General features: G+C 38.2%; 1 protein-coding gene across 1 annotated transcript in view; it reads left to right on the top strand.

The window, feature by feature from the left end:
- Nucleotides 1-20,762, top strand: part of MED23 (mediator complex subunit 23) — a 365,264-nt gene that overhangs the window by 290,203 nt on the left and 54,299 nt on the right. The window contains exon 22 of the mRNA XM_076210243.1: nucleotides 11,491-11,721. Within this exon, the coding sequence (XP_076066358.1) occupies nucleotides 11,491-11,721 (231 nt within the window). The remainder of the gene's footprint in view (nucleotides 1-11,490; nucleotides 11,722-20,762) is intronic.

Genomic DNA, 20,762 nt, shown 5'->3' on the forward strand with positions numbered 1-20,762 from the left:
GAAATGGATGAAAAGAATGATTAACTGACATACGTTGAGACAATCAAAAGAAGATAAGATATGAGTAAGTATGAGATACCTTTGGGAGTGGATAGAAAAGATATTGTAATATTGATAGTCCTAGATATGAAGACAATTTATTCCATGGATTCAGAACAGAAAGAAGTATGGACCTCAAAAGCATACTAATAAATCAAGAAATATTTGAAATGAAATGGGAAATTGTTGAATGGAAAAGGAAACATAACCAATTATACAAAGAAGTGAGTGAATTGAGAAAGGAAAATGCACTATTAAATAGGGAAATGGAAGAAATGAAAAAGGAACTGGCTATAGTAAAAAATGATAATGAAAAGATGAAAAATGATGACACAAATATAAATAAAATTTTATTGAGGGAAGTTAATGAGAAGATACTAATAGAGGCAGGCAAAGTTGGTGGAAATATAAAAAAGAAATGATGAAAATTAAAAACCAAATGAAAGAAGACAAAGAAAACCAAAAAATATTATTTAAAGAAATAGTTAAAGAACAAATGAACGAAAGTATATAGGACACTGTGATAGAAGTAATAAAGGAAAAAAGATATTGGGTAAGAGATACAATAGACAAAAAAAAAAGCATTGTAATCTATGGTATCAAAGAGAAACATGGACTAATAAGGTTCCAAAGGGAAAAAGAGGAGAAGAATATAGTGACGGAAATACTAGAATACAGGAGGGACAAGGACTTGAAAAGGAAATATAAGAAATATATAAAGTAGGAAAATATTCTGAAAAAAATAATAGACCTCTCAAAGTAAAACTTTTTGCAGAGGATAGCAGAAGAAATACTAACAAATGCAGGAAAACTAGCAAAAAGTAATAACTACAAATATTTATGGATAAAAAAGGAACAGTGATGAGAAAAAGAGAAAGAAAAAAACACTAAAAGAGGAAGCTAAGGAAAAGAATGAGAAAAGAACGGAGAACGAAAGGAATGAGTTTTTTGGAGAGTGATAGACTTGAGACTGAGGAAATGGTACATAAAGGAAAAGGAAATGCAGCAGCAAGAAGAAAAGACAGAAAAGGAAAAAATTAAAGGTAACATATATCAATATAGATGGATTGATATCAGGAATAGATGAATTGAATGACTATCTGGAAAAAGAAAAACCAGATATAATGGGGATTGTGGAGACAAAATTGAAAGAGTCATTACCACCAAATAATGTAAGCCAAGGATTATATAATTGTTGGATCAGAAATAGAGAAACAAAGCAGTGTGGAGGAGTCATGTTGCTAACCAAGAAAGGCCTAAATGCAACAAAAATCACAGGAGAGAACAATGTGGAGTTGATTATGATTATAGTTGAGGATAGAGATATGAAAAATAGAAAGCATGCAGTGATTTATGTCCTGCCTAAAACTCATGCATGGAAAGAAAGTGAACACTCCAAAATGCTGGAAGACACAAGAAAAACACTAAATAAAATACTAAAGAAAGAAGGAAATCTGGTAATTATAGGTGATTTTAACTCGAAAGAAATATGATGGGAAGAAATGACTGTGAAAGGTGGAGAAGATCACTGGGGAAACATATTACTGGAAGTGACCATTGATTACACATTGACGCAATGGGTCAAGAAAAATACCAGAAATAAAATAATGATGAACCCTCAAAATTGGATTTGATATTCACATCAGAACCCGAAATTGTGGATAAAATTGAATATAAGACACCAATTGGAAAAAGTGATCACATACTACTAGAACTAGAATTAAATGAAGAAACAAATATAGAAATAAAAGGAAAAACACAGAAAAGGAAGACTAATGCATAACAAAACAGATTTTGGGAAACTTAGAAAATTCTTTCTAGAAGCAAATTTGGAAAAAAAATTAATAATGAAGAAACAAAGGTGGAAGAGAAATGGACAGTTTGGAAGGAAATCTATAATGAAGGAGTGGACAAGTATGTACATAGACAAAAACAGGAAAGGGCATATATAAAATCTTAGTATGATAAAAAGTGCAGTGAGGCAAAAGACAGAAGAGATAGCCTGGAAAAGATGGAAAAAGGAAAAAAATCTGAGAAATGGAAAATATACACCAAACTAATAAATGACTACCATATATACTTACATATAGGTCGCACCAGTGGATGGGACACACCGCTAGTTTGTGGTTGTCAAAGTGGTTATTTGCGGTTGACCTGAGGATAGGTCGCACTATTATCTGGCGATTTACGAGACCCATTCAAACATAAATATTATCAGATATTTACCTTTATTTTACAAAATTTTAATATCAGAACACATGTGGATTGTCCAACTGTCATGCGTGCACATAGTGCAAACTTACATAAACAATGGTTGCGTTTCTAAAACTATAATCATAAACAAATGCACTTATGTAAAAAAAATGTTATAGTCAACTTGACAAAAAAAAAAAAAAAATATATATATATATATATAAGAGTTTAACTGTCAACTGGACACTACAACAATATAGAAGAAAATTTCATTAAGCTAATCTTTCTGCTGTCTCCATCCCCTCACTACCTTCTGTAGATCAGTTTCTATGTTCTGTGTAATCCACAACTTACAGCTTAAAACCTACTTCATAGCTCTTTCTCTTACTGGTACTCATGATTAGGGTTTACAGTTATTAGTCCTAAAACTCCCTGCGATCTTTCATAGATCTAACAGTACGGTAGGCCTAATGGAAGTTTATGAAAATGATAATTTTTAGAAAATCATAAGTTTATTTGTTACATTACGGGATGTTACATTATGCTACAAAAACATAATTTACACACATATAGAAATGCAGCCATGAATGAAACAAGTGATGTACGGTAACATACTGTAAACAAAGGGTCAAGGTCACATTGCTTATAAACACTATAAAGCATATGAAAGAGTAAGAAAATAGAATATTTTATGATTTTATTGTAATTGATTTATGATTTTCTAGCAGCAAGTCGGTAGGAACCTTTGATATATATATTTTATGCATACAAAAAGCTTGAAAAGCTGTTCAATGCATATTGTGCAAACACCACTGAAATTCCGTGTCATTGTCACATTGAAATTGGGAATTGTTGAGACTTTGGTGACAGAGTAGTGCTGTCCCTCATTAATGTTGTTGTTGTTGTTGTTGTCGTTCCCTAGACTGTCTGTCCGAGCAGTCCCGTCTCCCCAAGGAATGCCACAGCCGAAACTGGGTTTTCCCACAAATCCTTTATAGAGTGTATATTGTTGTTTGCGTGCATGATTGTGTATAATGCAGTCTTCTATTATGTGTTGTATGGTATGGAGTGAAGTGTTACATCCTGGGCAGCTGTTCATTTGATGTTGAGTGGATAGGTCGCACCCCTGATTTTGGCAAAATATTTAGTTAAAAGTGTGCGACCTATATGCGAGTACACATGGTATGTAAAAATATGTAGGGAAGAAAAAAGAAATTCTGAAAAGTACATAGACAAATGTAAAGATCAACCCAAATTATAGATATGTAAACGGCAAACTAAAAAATAAACAGGAAATACTCAAATTATGTCAAGGTAACAGAGAATACACAGAAGATATAGAAATGGCAGATATTATGAACAAATATTTCAAATCTGTGTTCACCAAAGAAAAAGAAAATCCACAAAACTGTGATCAAAGAAATGAAATAAGATTTCCTCCAATGAAGGAATTAAATATTACTCAGAATGAAATAAGGAATCAAATATCAAAGCTTGACGTTAACAAATCACATGGCCTGGATGTAGTTGCAAACTGGATACTAAAGGAATGTATAGACAAACTAACAGGAAAAATATACAGAATAGTTGAATGCTCACTCAAAGAAGGAAAACTACCAGGAGACTGGAAAAATGCCAATATAGTGTTGATACATAAAGGGGGAAATAAGGAAGACCCAACTAATTATAGACCATTGTCCCTAATGAGTACAATAGTTAAGATTTGTGAGAGAATCAGCAAAGATAGATGGACAAAATATCTGGAGGAGAACAATATACTGAGTCTGAGGCAATTTGGATTCAGACAGGGAAGATCATGTACCACTAATTTGATTTGTTTCTATTCAAGCTTGATAGATATATTGCAAGAAAGGGATGGCTGGGTAGACTGTGCCTTCCTGGACTTACAAAAGGCATTTGATAAGGTACCACACAGTAAATTGCTATATAAACTGGAAACAAGAGGAGGTATACATGGAAAACTATTGAATTGGATGGAGGACTTTCTACATGGAAGAAAAATGAGAATAGTGCTCAGAGACAAATATTCAAAATGGGAAGAAATGAGTAGTGGTGTCCCACAGGGATCAGTACTAGCTCCGATAATGTTTGCTATATATGTAAATGACATGGACAAAAGTATTGAATGTTACATGAACTGCTTTGTGGATGACACAAAGTTATTAAAAGAGAATAAACTCTGAAATAGACTGTGACTCATTACAGAGTGATCTGAACAAAGTCTCAGAGTGGAGCAAGAGATGGGAAGTAGAATTCAACATCAAGAAATGCAGTATTATCAAATTTGGAAAAAGCAAGAATAGAATATCAGGACAGTATAAAATTGATGGAAAAGATGTAAAGAAAGTAAATTCTGAAAGGGACCTAGGAGTAATCATTACCAAATAACATGTCACCAGATAGACATATAAAATAGTCAGAGAAACATACAATTTGTTGAGATCAATATAGTTGGCCTTTGAATACCTGGATAAGGTAAATGATTAAGAAAATATTATAAACACTGATAAGGCCAAAACTGGAATATGCAGCGGTGATATGGTCACCCGGTATAAATAAGAATATAAGAAAATTAGAAAGAATACAAAGAGCAATGGCAAAGATGGCCCCAACGCTTTCAAACCTGACATATGAACAAAGACTGGCTGAGCTGGAATTGCCAACCCTGGAACAAAGAAGAGAATGAGGGGACCTACTAATAATTGACAGAATTATGAAAGGAAAAGAATGCCTTGATAGAGAGGACTTATTAAAGTGGGACAAAGAAAAAACAAGATGACATGCAATGAAACTCAAAAAGGAGAACTACAGAAGAGACCTGAAAAAGAACAACTTTCCACATAGAGTGATAAATATATTGAACAAATTGGATGAAAAAATAGTGTGTGCAAACACAATACAAGAATTTAAGAACAAAATTGATCTTGCGAGATACAAAAACGGGTCACCATGAGCATAGCTCCCCTTCCCATGAAATACAAGGTAGATAGGTAAATACAAGCATCGCTCCCCTTCCCATAAGATACAACTAGGTAAATACATGGCTCAATGGTGCATTGGTACTGCTCTCAACCACCAAATTGGTAATCAGAGTTTGAGTCGTAGGACTGAAAATTTCAGCATCACTGCACTACAAGTTAGCACTCCCATTCTGGAGGGCAAGGAGTTGTATTTACGTAGTTGTGTTGTATTTTATGGGAAGAGAGCTATGCTTGTAGTGACCCGCTTTTTTATCTTTCAGTATCCAGTTTGATCTTAGATTCTTGTATAGTTTTTGCATTCACTGTTTGCTCATTCAATTTGTTCCAGATATATACCACTCTATGTGGGAAGCTATTCTTTTTCAGATCTCACCTGTAACTATCCTTTTTATTATTATTATTATTTTTTCATATCCTCTTGTTTTTCTTTTTTCCCACTTTAGTAAATCATCTCTATCAAGGACTTCGATCCCTTTCATAATTCTGTAGGTGGTTAGTAGATCTCCTCTTTCTCTTTGTTCCAGGGTTGGTAATTTGAGTTTGTCCAATCTTTGTTCATGTATCTATTCAGAGAGTGTTGGTGCCATCTTTGTTGTTGCTCTTTGAACTCTTTCTAATTTCTTTATGTTCTTTTTAGTGCTAGGTGACCATAGTGTTGCAGCCTACTCTAATCTTGGTCTTATCAATATAAATAATATTTTCTTTGACATTTCTTCATCCAGATAGTCAAATGCCATTTTCATTGATCTTAATAAATTGAAAGTTTCTCCAACTATTTTGTTTATATGTTTGTATGGTGCCATGTCATTGGTGATAGTTAATTCTAGGTCCCTTTCCAAGTTGACTTTTTTTTAACTTCCTTTGTAATTTTATACTACGACTGTCCCTCCGTTATGCTGTCCCCCAACCCCTTGTTGCTGTCCTGTACCATTTCTCTGAGTATTCTTTTTCTGTGGTGGGGGAAAAGAATACTGCCACCAAGTATTCCCACTTGGATCGTAAGAGGCGAGAAGAAAGGGACAGGGATTGGGACTAGGCATCCTTCTCCTTGTAGCCCCACAGGGGACATTCCTAAACGAAAAAGTAAAGGCATAAGAGGGTCTGGGAGTTTTCGGACCAGCACCCTAAGGTTTGGGTCTTTTAATGTGCGTGGATGTGGTACAGATGAGAGTAAAAGGGAAGAGATAGGTAGTATGTTTGTGAGAAGAAAGATGGATGTGTTGGCTTTGAGTGAAACTAAGTTGAAAGGGAAGGATGAGTGTAAGTTTGTGAGTGTAAGTGGGAGGTTATCAGGAGTGAAGAGAGGGCGAGGGAGGGAAGGGGTGGCTATTCTAGTAAGTGAAGAGATAGGTAAACGTGTAGTGGAGTGAAAGGAGGTTTCCTCAAGGATAATGTGGATGAAGGTGAAACTGGGAAAGGAGATGTGGGTCTTTGTAAGTGCATATGGGCCTGGTAGTGAGAAGAGTGTAGAAGAAAGGGAGGCCTTTTGGATAGATTTAAATGAGTGTATAGAAGATTTAGGAAGAAATGTCAATGTAATAGTACTGGGAGACCTTAATGCTAGGGTAGGAAATGGTCCAATTGTTGAAGTGGTTGGGAAACGTGGAGTTCCAGGAAAGAATCGTAGTGGAGAGTTGATGGTGGAGATGTGTCTAGAAAGAGTTGATGATAGCAAATACAGTGTTTCAGAAGAAAGTCAAGCATAAGTACACATGGGAGAGGGTGGTGGAGGGAAGGGTGGTAGATAGAGCGTTAATAGATTATGTAGTGGTAAATAGGATTATGATAGGAAGAGTTAAGGATGTACATGTGCTAAGGGGAGAGCGTGGGGGAATATCAGATCATTTTTTGGTGGAAGGTAAGTTGAGAGTGGAGGATAGATGGAGAAAGAGGAAAAGGACAAAAGGTAGGGAGGTTCTTAGAGTGAACTCTTTAAATGAAAAGGAAAAGGAGGAGTACAAAAAGAAGCTGAAGGAGGAGTGGGAGGGAGTGAAGGATAGAGTAGAGCTAGGTGTGGACGAGGAATGGGGATGGTTCAAGGAGGGAGTCATAAAGTGTGCAAGGATGGTGTGTGGAACAAGAAGGACAAGAGGAAGTAGAAGAAAGGATAGTGAATGGTGGGATGAGGAAACAAAGAAGGTTGTAGAAGAGAAGAAGCGAGCTTTCACAGATTGGTTACAAAATAGGATGAGGGAGTCATATGAGAGGTACAACGAAAAGAAAAGAGAAGTAAAGCAAATGGTAAAGGAGGCAAAGAGGAGAGCAGATGTGAAGTGGGGTAAAAGTATGACAGAAAATGTTGAAAGTAATAAAAAGATGTTTTGGAAAGAAATTAAGAGAGGAAGAGGAGGCGAATCAAGTAGAGAAGAAAAGGTAAAAGGTGCAGATGGAGAGATGATAATGGAAGAGAAGGCAGTAAGGGGAAGATGGGCAGAATATTTTAGGGAGTTGCTAAATGTGAAGGAGGATAGGGAGGGAAAGATAGCTGCAGTGGGAAATGCAAAGAAAATAAGAGTGAGGAGTGAGGAGAATGGAGGAGAAATAAGGAAGGATGAAGTGAAGGCAGTTGTTAAGATGATGAAAGCAGGTAAGGCACCTGGTCTGGATGGATGCCATGCAGAATGTCTGAAAAAGGGAGGTACAGTGATGGTGGACTGGGTGGTGAGGTTATTTAATGTTTGCTGGAGAGAGGGTAGAGTGCCGGAGGACTAAAGGAGTGCCTGTATAGTTCCTCTTTACAAGGGAAAAGGGGACAAGTGTGAATGTAGTACTTTCAGAGGGATTAGCTTAAGTGTAGTTGGGAAGGCTTATGGGAGGATCTTGATTGAGAGGATTAGGAGAGGAACAGAAGGAGTAATTGGTGAGGAACAGTGTGGATTTAGGACAGGTAGAGGTTGTGTAGATCAGATCTTTGTGGTAAGACAGATATGTGAGAAAGCTATAGGAAAGGGGAAGGATGTTTTTTGGGCTTCTATGGATCTGGAAAAGGCTTATGATAGGGTAGACAGAAAGGCACTGTGGGAGGTTATGCAGATATACGGCATAGGAGGAAAGCTTTTGGGAGCTGTCAAGAGTTTTTATGAGAGCAGTAGAGCTTGTGTCATGATTGGAAATGGAGAGAGTGAGTGGTTTGAGGTAAAGGTGGGACTTAGTCAAGGATGCGTTATGTTGCCCTGGCTGTTCAACTTATACATGGATGGGGTGGTGCTAGAGGTAAATCAGGGATTGGAGATGGTTAAAGAAAATGGAGAAAAGTGGGAGGTGAGCCAGCTGTTGTTTGCAGACGACACTGCGCTTGTGGCAGGATCAGAGGAGGGATTGAGGAAGTTGGTGGCAGAGTTTGGGAGAGTATGTGATAGAAGAAAGCTAAAGATAAATGTGGGTAAAAGTAAGGTGATGAGATGTACAAGGGGTAAAAGTGGCAGTAGACTGGAAGTGAGCATTAAGGGAGAGCAACTGGAGGAAGTGGATAGTTTTAGATGCTTGGGTGCAAATGTGGCAGGAAAAGGTGGAATGAAGGTGGAGGTAAAATGTAGATTGAGAGAAGCAAGTAAATGCCTTGGTGGATTAAAGAGTGTAATGAGGAATAGACATTTGGGAATGGATGCTAAGAGGAGACTATATGAAGGAGTGATTGTGCCAACAGCACTCTATGGAGCAGAAACATGGAACATAAGAGAAGAAGAGAGAAGGAGTGTGAATGTGTTTGAGATGAGGTGTCTGAGAAGTATGATGGGAGTTACTAGGCTGGATAGAGTGAGAAATGAGGAGGTGAGGAGGAGGACAGGGGTGGAAAGGGAGCTGGGAGATAGGGTTGATGAAAGAATATTAGGATGGTTTGGACACATGGAAAGAATGAGTGAAGAAAGACTAGTAAAAGAGGTATGGAAGGCAGATGTGGAGGGAGTGAACATGAGGGGACGTCCTAGGATGAGGTGGATGGATGGGGTGAAGGGGGCTTTGGGGAAGAGGGGAATGTCTGTTGAGGGAGGATGGGAGAGGACAGAAGACAGGGGTGAATGGAGAATGGTTGTATATGGATGATGTTGTGATTGCATGAGGTGGAATGGGCGGGGGGATGGGGGGTGAGGTAGTATGTGCGAGCAAAATTTGACGCAGCCCGAAGGGATTTCTCCCTGTCTTCTCCTTTTATGCAATGGGGGGACGGAGAGGGGGGTTCGCCGCTTTAATGAAGCGGCCTTGCTGTGGATGTGCTGTGTCTTGCGACACTGCTTCTGACCCAGGGCAGTGGACAAGGTGCAGGGATGACCCGTCATCCAGGAGGTGCTAAGATAGGAGGGAGGGTGGTGTGAAGTGTATTCAGGGATGGAATGGGTGGAAATGATTTTATGCCTTTTCCTTTTTGGCTACCTTCCTTGTAAAGGGGAAAAAGCCTTGGTATATGTATGTATGTATGTATGTAATTTTATATTGTCCCAATATTCTATTTTTAATTTTTCCAAATTGTGTGTGTGTGTGTGTATTTACCTAGTTGTAATGTACGGGAGGGGAGCTATGCTCATGGTGACCCGTCTTTGTATCTCTCCGCATCAAGTTTTATCTTAAAATCTTGTATAGTGTTTGCACATACTGTTTTGTTGTCTAATTTGGTCCATGTATTAATCGCTCTGTGTGGGAAACTGTTCCTTTTCAAGTTTTTTCTATAACTATCTTTTTTCAGTTTTTTTCCGTGTCCTCTCGTTTTACCATTGTCCTACACTAACAGGTCATTCCTGTCTAAAACTTCCATTCCTTTCATTATTCTGTAGATAGTCAGCAAATCTCCTCTTTCTCTTCTTTGTTCCAGAGTTGGTAGGTTCAGTTTGGATAGTCTTTGCTCATATGTTAGTGTGTGTGTGTGTATTTACCTAGTTGTATTTTACGGGATGAGAGCTATGCTCGTAGTGACCCATTTTCGTATCTCTCCACATCCAGTTTGTTCTTAAAATCATGTATAGTTCTGGCATTCACTGTTTCTCTGTTCAGTTTGTTCCAGACATCGATCATTCTATGTGGGAAGCTATTTTTTTTTTTTTTTTTTTTAGGTCTCTTCTGTAACTGTCTTTCTTTAGTTTCTTTTTATATCCTCTTGTTTCTCTTCTGTCCCACTTTAATAAGTCGTCTCTATCGAGAACTTCCATCCCTTTCATAATTCTAAATGGTCAACAAATTGCCTCTTTCCCTTCTCTGTTCCAGTGTTGACAACTGTAATTTTTCCAATCTTTGTTCATATGTCAGATTTGAGAGTGTGGGTGCCTACCTAGTTGTATTTACCTAGTTTTATCTTATGGGAAGGGGAGCTACTCTCATGGTGTCCCGTCTCTGTGTCTCGCCATATCTAATTTGCTCTTAAATTCTTGTATTGTTTTTGCACACACTATTGTTTCATGTAGTATGTTCCATACATCCACCACAATGTGGGGAAAGCTATTTTTCTATAACTGTCATTTTTGAGTTTCTCTCCATGTTCTCTTGTGTTTCTCTTATCCCAATTTAGTAAGTTGTTTCTATCAAGGAGTTCTACACCTTTCATAATTCTTTAGATGGTCAGCAAAACGCCTCTTTCTCTTCTTTGTTTCAGAGTCGGTAGTTCTAGTTTTGACAATCTTTCTTCATATGACATTTTTGATCGTGTTGGGGCTATCTTCATATTTGCTCTCTGGATTCTCTCAATTTTCTTTATATTCTTTTAGTACTGAGTGATCATAGTGTCACTCCATACTGCAATTTGGAATCAGTGTGAATAATATTTTCTTTACCATTACTTCATCCGAGTAAGTTAAAGCCACTTTTATTGATCTTAACAAGTTATAGGTTTTACTGACAATTTTGTTTATATGTTTGTCAGGGGACATATATTCTGTGGTGATCACTCCCAGGTCTTTTTCAGATCCCTCTTTCTTTATTTCTTTTTCTCCAATGTTATATTGTCCTGATAACCTTTTTTTACTTTTTCCAAGTTCCATTATGCCACATTTTATAATGTTGAATTTCACTTTCCACTTCTGACTCCATTCCCAAACCCTGTTCAGATCACAGCATTACCCATAGATTGGGTATTATGTGAGCATGATAGCTATTGATCACAAATCTAGCATCTGATCCAAGACTGTGGTGAATCAATCTCTCTCTTTTTCTTTCCCTCTCTATCCCTCCCTCACTTTCTCTTGTATTTTATAAATGTGGCCAATAGTGGTTATTTTAAACATTTGAATGATTATATGTGCTTCATATTTTGTTTTCTATCTTATTTTAGATCGACCCATCACTTTCCTGTACAATACGCTCCACTATTATGAAGCTAAGGTACGAGAACGGCCAAACTTGAAGAAACGTCTGGTAACAGCTATTATTAAGTCTCAAATGCCCTTCCGGCCCCATGGATGGGCTTTGACAGAGGCATATCAAAATTACCTTGTGAAAGAAGATGTTGCCTGGAACCCCAGCCTCAGCTATTACACCCTGCTGGTTCGAAGACTTGTACAGAGTATCCTTTTTTCTCAGCTTTGATAATTTTCAGATGTAAATATTCCTGTGCTTCAACACAAAGGCATGAAATAGACATAAGATGAATGAAAAAAGGAGAAAATTATTCTCCTCCCTGCTATAACCAATTTTGTTTTGTGGAGATGCTAATTTCTCATCAGAAGGGGTAGGGGGAACATGACATAAATCCAGAAGAGGAAGCACTCTCAAAGTACATACATACATACATACATATACCAAGGCCTTTTTCCCCCTTACCAGGGGGGTAGCCAAAAAGGACAAGGCACAAAAACATTCCCACCCATTTCATCCCCGAAAACACTCCACACTCCTCCACCCTCCCTCCCATCTTAGCACCTCCTAGATGACGGGTCATCCCTGCACCCTGTCCACTGCCCTGGGTCAGAAGCAGTGTCTCAGGACACAGCACATCCACAGCAAGGCTGCTTCATTAAATCGGCGACCCCCCCTCTCCGTCCCCCCATATAAAGGAGAGGACGGGGAGAAATCCCTTTGGGCTGCGTCAAAACTTTTTGCTCACACACACTACCTCACCCCCATTCCCCCGTCCAATCCACCTCATGCATCACAACATTTTCCATATACAACCATTCTTCATTCACCCCTGTCTTCTGTCCTCTCCCGTCCTTCCTCAACCGACATTCCCCTCTTCCCCAAAGCCCCCTTCACCCCATCCATCCATCTCATCCTAGGACGTCCCCTCATGTTCACTCCCTCCACATCTGCCTTCCATACCTCCTTTACTAGTCTTTCTTCACTCATTCTTTCCATGTGTCCAAACCATCCTAATACTCTTTCATCCACCCTATCTCCCAGCTCCCTTTCCACCCCTGTTCTCCTCCTCACTTCCTCATTTCTCACTCTATCTAGCCTAGTAACCCCCATCATACTTCTCAGACACTTCATCTCAAACACATTCAAGTTCCTTCTCTCTTCCTCTCTCATGTTCCATGTTTCTGCTCCATACAGTGCTGTTGGCACAATCACTCCTTCATACAGTCTCCTCTTAGCATCCATTCCCAAATGTCTATTCCTCATTACACTTTTTAAACCACCAAGGCATTTACTCGCTTCTCTCAATCTACATCCTACCTCCACCTTCACTCCACCCTTTCCTGCCACATTTGCACCCAAATATCTAAAACTATCCACTTCCTCCAGTTGCTCTCCCTTAATGCTCACTTCCAGTCTACTGCCACTTTCACCCCTTGTACATCTCATCACCTTACTTTTACCCACATTTATCTTTAGCTTTCTTCTATCACACACTCTCCCAAACTCTGTCACCAGCTTCCTCAATCCCTCCTCCGATCCTGCCACAAGTGCAGTGTCATCTGCAAACAACAGCTGGCTCACCTCCCACTTTTCTCCATTTTCCTTAACCATCTCCAATCCCTGACCCACTACCCTTGCATTCACCTCTCGCACCACCCCATCCATGTATTAGTAAACAAGAATAATTCTTGCCACCTGTATGGGTCACCATCAGGCACTGAAATAGCACAGACACATAATAATCCTGGTAACATACTGTATGCCCTAGTAATCACTACACAGAAGGCATTGAACGCTTTGAACATTACTCAACACTCATCCAGTTCAATGCAAAATATTTTCCCTGCATAATCTTGGGGTGATTGGGTTGATTGAGAAGATTAAGAGAGAGAGTAATTGGTGAGGAAGAAAGTGGGTTTAGGAAAGGTAGGGGTTGGATGGATCAGATTTTTGTCATAAGACAGATATTTGAGAAAACTTTAGCAAAGGGTAAAGATGTTTTTTGGGTCTTTATGGATTTACAAAAGGCTTATGACAGGGTAGACAGGAAAGCACTGTGGGAGGTTTTGCAGATGTATGGGATTAGAGGAAAGCTGTTAAGAGCTGTCAGAGTTTTTACAAGAGTAGTAGAGCCTGTGTTAGTGGTTTGAGATAAAGGTAGGACTTTGCCAGGGATATGTCATGTCACCATGGCTGTTCAATTTATACATGGATGGGGTGATGTGGGAGGTAAATGCATGGGTAATGGGCAAGGAATTGGAGATAGTTAAAGAAAATGAAGAAAAGTGGGAGATAAGACAGTTGTTGTTTGCTGATGACACTGTGCTAGTAGCAGGATCAGAGGAAGGATTGAGGAAGTTAGTGATTGAGTTTAGGAAGGTGTGCAAGAGGAGAAAGTTGAAGGTAAATGTGGGTAAAAGTAAGGTGATGAGATGTATAAGGGAAGAATATGGGAGCAAATTGGAAGTGAGTATTAAAGGAGAGAGGCTGGAGGAAGTGGATAGTTTCAAATACTTTGGGGTGCATGTGGTGGGAAAGGGAGGAGTGAAGGTGGAGGTAGATTGTAGATTGAGAGAAGCAAGTAAATGCCTTGGCAGATTAAAAAGTGTAATGAGAAATAGACATTTGGGAATGGATGGTAAGGGGAGATTGTATGAAGAGGCACTTGTGTCGACAGCTTTGTATAGGGCAGAAACATGGAACATAAGAGAAGAGTTTAAATATGAGATGAAATGTCTGAGAAGTATGGTAGGGGTTACTAGGTTGGATAGAATGAGAAGGAGAGCAGGGATTGGAAAAGAAGTTGGGAAGTAGGGTTGATGAAAGAGTATTGGGATGGTTTGGACACATGAAAAGAATGAGTGAGAGATTAGTAAAAAATGTGGAAGGCAGAGATGAGTAGAGTGAACAGGAGGGGACAACTGAAGATGAGATGGATGGATGGGGTAAAAGGGGCATTGGGAAAGAGGGGAATGGAATGTCTGTTGAGGAAAGAAAGGAGAAAACAGAAGATAGGGTGAGTGGATGATGCTATGATGCATGGAAGGAAATGGGTGAGGGGGATGGGGGGTCAGAGAGTGGTTATGTATGAGTGATATTTTGATACAGCTCAAAGGGAGAGGGGGTGTTGTTGATTAATTGAAGTTGCCTTGTTGTTCTATGTTTTGCTGCATCACTTCTGATCCAGGGCAGTGGGTGAGATGCAGGAATGACCTGTCATCCAGGATGAGCCAAGAAAAGAGGGAGGGAGTGGGTGGTGAATGAGAGTGGAGTGGGTGGGGATGAAATGGATGGGAGTGGCATTATGCCTTTTGACTTTGGCTACCTCCCTTATAAGAGGGAAAAGCCCTTGGTGTATTTACCTAGTTGTATTTACCTAGTTGTATTTTACGGGAAGGGGAGCTATGCTCGTGGGGTCCCGTCTTCATATCTCATTTTATCTAAACTATTTTTAAATTCATGTATTGTTTTTGCACACACCACTTTCTCATCTAACTTGTTCCAACTGTCTATTACTCTGTGAGGAAAGCTGTTCTTTTTCAAATCTCTTCTATAGCTGTCTTTTTTTATTTTCTTTCCGTGTCCTCTTGTATTTCTGTCATCCCATTTTATCAGATTCTCTCTATCAGTAATTTCTATGCCTTTCATGATTCTGTAAATAGCTATCAAATCTCCTCTCTCTCTTCTTTGCTCTAGTGTCTGTAGTTCAAGTTTTTCTAGTCTCTCTTCATATGATAGTTTTGAGAGTGTTGGTGCCAGTTTTGTAATTGCTCTTTGTATTCTTTCAAGTTTTTTTATACATTTTTTTGTACTTGGTGACCATATCGTTGCTGCATATTCCAATCTTGGTCTTATCAGGGTGATTAGGATTTTCCTCACCATTTCTTCATCCAGGTATGTAAATGCAACTTTGATCGTTCTTATTAGATTATAAGTCTCTCCGAAAATCTTATTTATATGTTTCTCAGGTGACATATTATTCATAACAATGACTCCCAGGTCCTTCTCATTTTCTACTTTTTTTATTCCTTCTTCTCCCAATTTATATGCTGTTATTCTGTTTTTGCTTTTTCCAAATTCCATTATACTACACTTTTTTGTATTGAACTCCATCTCCCATTTCCTACTCCATTCTTGTACTTTATTTAGATCTCTCTGTAGTGATTCACAATCCTCTTCAGTTTTCACTCTTTTCAGTAGTTTTGCATCATCTGCAAAGAAGCTCATATAGCTTTCTATTCCTTCATCCATATCATTAATATATATAGCAAACATTATTGGGGCCAGAACTGTTCCCTGCGGAACACCGCTTATTACTTCATCCCATTTTGAGTGCTGGTTTCTTATCACTACTCTCATTTTTCTTTCTTGCAAAAAGTCCTCCATCCAATTTAGTAGCTTGCCCTGTATTCCTCCTTCAGTTTCTAATTTCTTAAGCAACTTCTTATGTGGTACTTTGTCAAAAGCTTTCTTTAGATCTAAAAATGCACAGTCCGCCCATCCATCTCTTTCCTGTATTATATCTATTAGTCTTGAATAGAAACATATTAAATTGGTGACGCATGATCGTCCTTGTCTGAATCCAAATTGCCTTGGATTTAACACTTTGTTTTTTTCTAAATATTTTACCCATCTACTTTTGATAATTCTTTCACAAAGTTTTGATATTGTACTTGTTAGAGAGACTGGTCTATAGTTGGTAGGTTCTTCTTTATTTCCTCCTTTGTATATAGGTACTATGTTTGCTTTTTTCCAATCTTCTGGAACTTTTCCTTCTTTCAAGGAACTATTTAGTATGCTATGTATTTTGTCTGCCAGTTCATTCCTGCATTCTTTTAGTATCCAGTTTGCTATTTCATCTGGTCCATGCGATTTTCTGACATCAAGATTACTCAAGTGTGTTAATATTTCATTCTTTGTTACTTTTATTTCTTCCATAGGGGGGACTTTCTCTTTCCATTCGTTCTCTTCAGGTTGTATGTTCTCCCTTGTAAACACTGATTTAAAATGTTTGTTCATAATTTCCGCCATTTCCATTTCCTCAGTGTATTCAACTCCCTCCTGTCTTAATTTCTCCAAGTCTTGTTTGTTTTTCAGTTTATTGTTTACAAATCTGTAGAATAGTTTCGGTTGATCTTTACACTTTTCTATGATATCTTTTTCATATTTTCTCTTTTCTTCTCTGCACATTTGTACATATTCATTTCTATAACAGGTATATATTTTCCATTTTTCAGGTCTTCTGTCTTTTTTCCATCTGGTCCAGGCTTTGTCTCTTTTGTCTTTTAACTCCCTACAGCTTTTGTTGTACCAGCATTTTACATATTCTTTTTCTTGTTTTTGTCTTGGGACATACTTTTCCACTCCTTTTTTGTAAATTTTTGTCAAAATATTCCATTTCTCTTCTACTGTTGTTTCTTCTTTGTATATTTCTTCCCAGTTTTCTTGTTGAAAGAATTCTCTTATTTTATCAAAGTTTGTTTTTTCATACATCATTCTTCCTTTTCTGTATTGTTCATTTCTTTTCATATATTTTTCTTCATTAAGTTCCAGTTCAATCAATACGTGGTCACTTTTACTTATTGGTGTTTTATATTCAATTTTGTCCACTATTCTAGGTTCGGATGTAATTACTAGGTCTAGTTTCGATGGCTCTTCTTCATTTCTATACCTAGTGTTCTCCTGTATCCATTGTGTCATTGTATGGTCAGTAACCATCTCGAGTAGAGCGTTTCCCCATGAGCCGTCTCCACCCTTTACTGTCATTTCTTCCCAGCAGATTTCTTTGCAATTAAAGTCGCCCATCATAACTATTTTTCCTCCCTCTTCCATTATCTTGTTTAATGTTATCTTTGTGTCCTCTAACATACTTTTATGTTCACTCTCTTCCCATGAGGCTGTTTTTGGGGGCACATAATTTATCACAAACTTTCTGTTCTTCTTATCTCTGTCTTCTACTTCCATCATTATCATTTCTACTGTATTCTTTCCATATGTGACACCCTTCACGTTTATATCCTTCTTAGTCAGGAACATAACTCCACCCCCTTCCTTTTTCACTCTGTTTCTAATCCAATAATTATATGCATCATGTACTACACTGTTGGGTGGTAGTGGACCTTTTAATTTTGTTTCTACAATTCCCATTATGTCTGGTTCTTTTTCTTTCAAATAATCATTCAGTTCATTCAATCCTGTTATTAATCCATCTATATTTGTGTAAGACACTCTTAGTTGTCTGTCACTTCCATTGTGTTCTCTGTTTCCCTTTTGTTTTTCTCTTGTATGTCGACTTTCTTCAGTTTCATATTCACTACTCTCCAATAGAATCTCTCTTTTTCTGACTCCGTTCTTATCTCGTTTTTTTCCTTTGCTTCAAGTCTTTTCTGTTTTTCTTCTTCTCTTTCCTCTTTATTCATTTCCCTTTTTATCCATACCTTTTTATATTGTTCACTTGTTGCTAGTTTTCCTGTTTTGGATAAGATATTCTCAGCCGTAGTTTGTGACCTGAATTTAATCTTGATTGGTCTGGTCTTGTCTGTACTATATTTCCCTAGCCTGAATTTCTCTTCGATTTGTTTAATTATTTCTGGTTCATCTTCCTGAACTAATTCTAGTAAATTTCTTACTTTTTCATTTTCCTCTTTGATTCTTGTGGTTCTATCTGGGTTATGTTTCTCTTCCATTCCTAATATAATTATACATTTCTTTTTGTCTGCTAAGTCTCTTACTATATTCTCCTTCTGTCTCATCACTTTAATAACTGAGTTTTCAGTTTGTTCATTCATTTGCTGTCTGATTATGTCAGTGAATGCAACCTTGCTATTTTCATGAATTTTTTTCCAACCCTCCTTGTTCTCCATATTATTCTCCTTTAAGACTTTATTCTCATCTTTTACTTCTTTTAACTGTTGTTTTAATTCTTCAATTTCCTTAGTTAAGTTCTTGTTCGCCCTCTCTAGTTCTTCCAATTTTTCAATTCTTCGTATCATACTGTCAACATTACCTAACTTACGTTCCAAGTCCTCGATCACCTTATCAACTCTCTCCTCTAGTCTTATCAGTCGGGGGAGGGGCGGGGTTGTGTCCCCCCCACCCTCTTTAAATCCCTGGAACATATTCTCGTCACTTTCTACTGTATTGCTCCTCTCTATACTTCTAATCTTTACATTTTTATTAGCCATTTCGTCATCACTGAGCTGGTCCGGTGGTCGTTTCATGTTGACCTTACGCTTGTCTGCTTGGGCCAAGTCCTCCACTTCCTCATTTCCTTCCATTTCCCCAGCAATCCCTCCCCTTCTCCTCTTTTCCTACTTACCTACTGCCCCACGAGCAATTTCCCCCCACCCTGTAAATACAAAAAGGTACTTCTCTTTGCGTTGGGATCCACAATCGTCACTTTTCTTCAGAACGTTCTTCAAGCCGTCCGTTCGTTGAAAGTGTGTGTGTGTGTGTGTGTGTATATATATATATATATATATATATATATATATATATATATATATATATATATATGTATGTATAATCTATTTTGCCAGTCTGATGGCTGTGGGGGCAGTGGTTTTTTTGTGAGAGAGATCAGGTCAACATTTTAATGATTGATAATTTCTTTTTTAACCCCTTCCATACGGTGCCGCACACGTAGGCGTCATGGGGAGCGAGTGTATTCGCGAGGCTGCCATATCGGCGTCTTGATTATATTTATTGTAGTCGCCCCTCCATAATGACATTCTTTCTAATTCTTTTGTAATCGCATTTTCTATGGTTATCAAAATTCACGGGTGAAGAGAGAACGATCGATATAAGCGGTGACTATATTTTATGATGCGAGTATTATTACGACACGTCGTACGGCTGGCATTGGCTGCTGCCACCGAGATCTAAGTCCATGACGCCTACGTGTGCGGCACCGTATGGAAGGGGTTAATACACATTCAAATTTGTGTGTAATTTCAGCACAATATAACTCCATGAGCAGTTTGTTAGTTCCAGGATCTCCCAGAACTAGTGAATACTGGGATTCAGACTGTAATAAGGCTCACCTTATCTCTGGTTTGCTTTTGAGGGATCTATTATAAAAAAAGTTAGAAACAATAAAAGTTGTAGTTTAAATGAGACAGATATCCACAGTAATGACAAGAAAAAACTAACATATTTCTCTGGAAGAAAGTCTAGAGTATCCCAAAACAACCAACTATATGGGATGTAAATATTTTGGAAGTGAGTCCTTCAAGTAGCAATACTTAGTCGGTGTTTTGTCCTAGGTCTCTCTTGCAGGAAGCTCATGGCTCCTAAGTAGCCAGCCATGGCCACTAGGCAGGCCCATAAGTCCCACAGGAAAGAAATAATGTGTTGTTATTTAGGGACTGTTATTGTGGGGCATTGTACAATAAGGTGCTTGTCATCTGTATGGTGGTTGCATCTAGGGTAATTTGAATCTCTGTCCGACCACTTCTATGTTGGTACTGTGTTAATGCTGGATGGTGTGCTGAACACAAGTGTGCCAATGTTGTTTTTACTTCTCTTGAGGGGGATTTTTTTTTCTGTGGGACTGATGTCTTGGGGTGTTGGTGGAGTATCGAGTTTGGTGTCCTGTCTTGGAGAACTTGCATAGTAATTTGAGTATGAATGTGATTTTGTGTGGTTGTGTTGTGTAGTACAGGTGGGAGGTTATTATACATGTTTGAACAATAAACTACTGCTGCTACCTTTTTTGTGCTTGTGTTATGTAATAAGATGGGTAATGTTTAGGGTTCAGGTATAGAACTGTGTACCTCTCATTTTTATGTGATGTTCTATGGGAAAGATTATAATTTTACTGTGCCGGTGTACAGTTATGGTGGCTTTTATGCATTCTGCTATTACTCTGCTTTGTCCTGTATTGTTTTTAAGTTGTTTATTATTTGTCTTGCTGATATGTGGGGCCCATAATGTGGGAGTGTAGTTGAGGGTGATTTTAGGAATTGCTTGAGGATAGTTATTAGAGTTTCCCTTAGTTGTCCAAAGTCTGAGCATGTGATGGATTTTAGTAGGTTTATTTTCTTGTTATTCTCTTGACATATAGATAATTTTCTTGTTAATTTTTATTGTCAGATCATTGACATGTGGGCTGAAGGTTATATTAGTATGAAATATGATGCCCAGAATCTTAGGGTTCTTTTCCAGTGGAGGATGTGGACTAGGAGTGGAAGAGAGGGAGTAATTGGTGAAGAACAGTGTGCATTTAGGAAAGGTAGATAGTGTGTG

Source organism: Oratosquilla oratoria, chromosome 27 (assembly GCF_046742065.1).
Source record: "Oratosquilla oratoria isolate Oo_2021 chromosome 27, ASM4674206v1, whole genome shotgun sequence".
In the NCBI taxonomy this organism is placed as follows: domain Eukaryota; kingdom Metazoa; phylum Arthropoda; class Malacostraca; order Stomatopoda; family Squillidae; genus Oratosquilla; species Oratosquilla oratoria.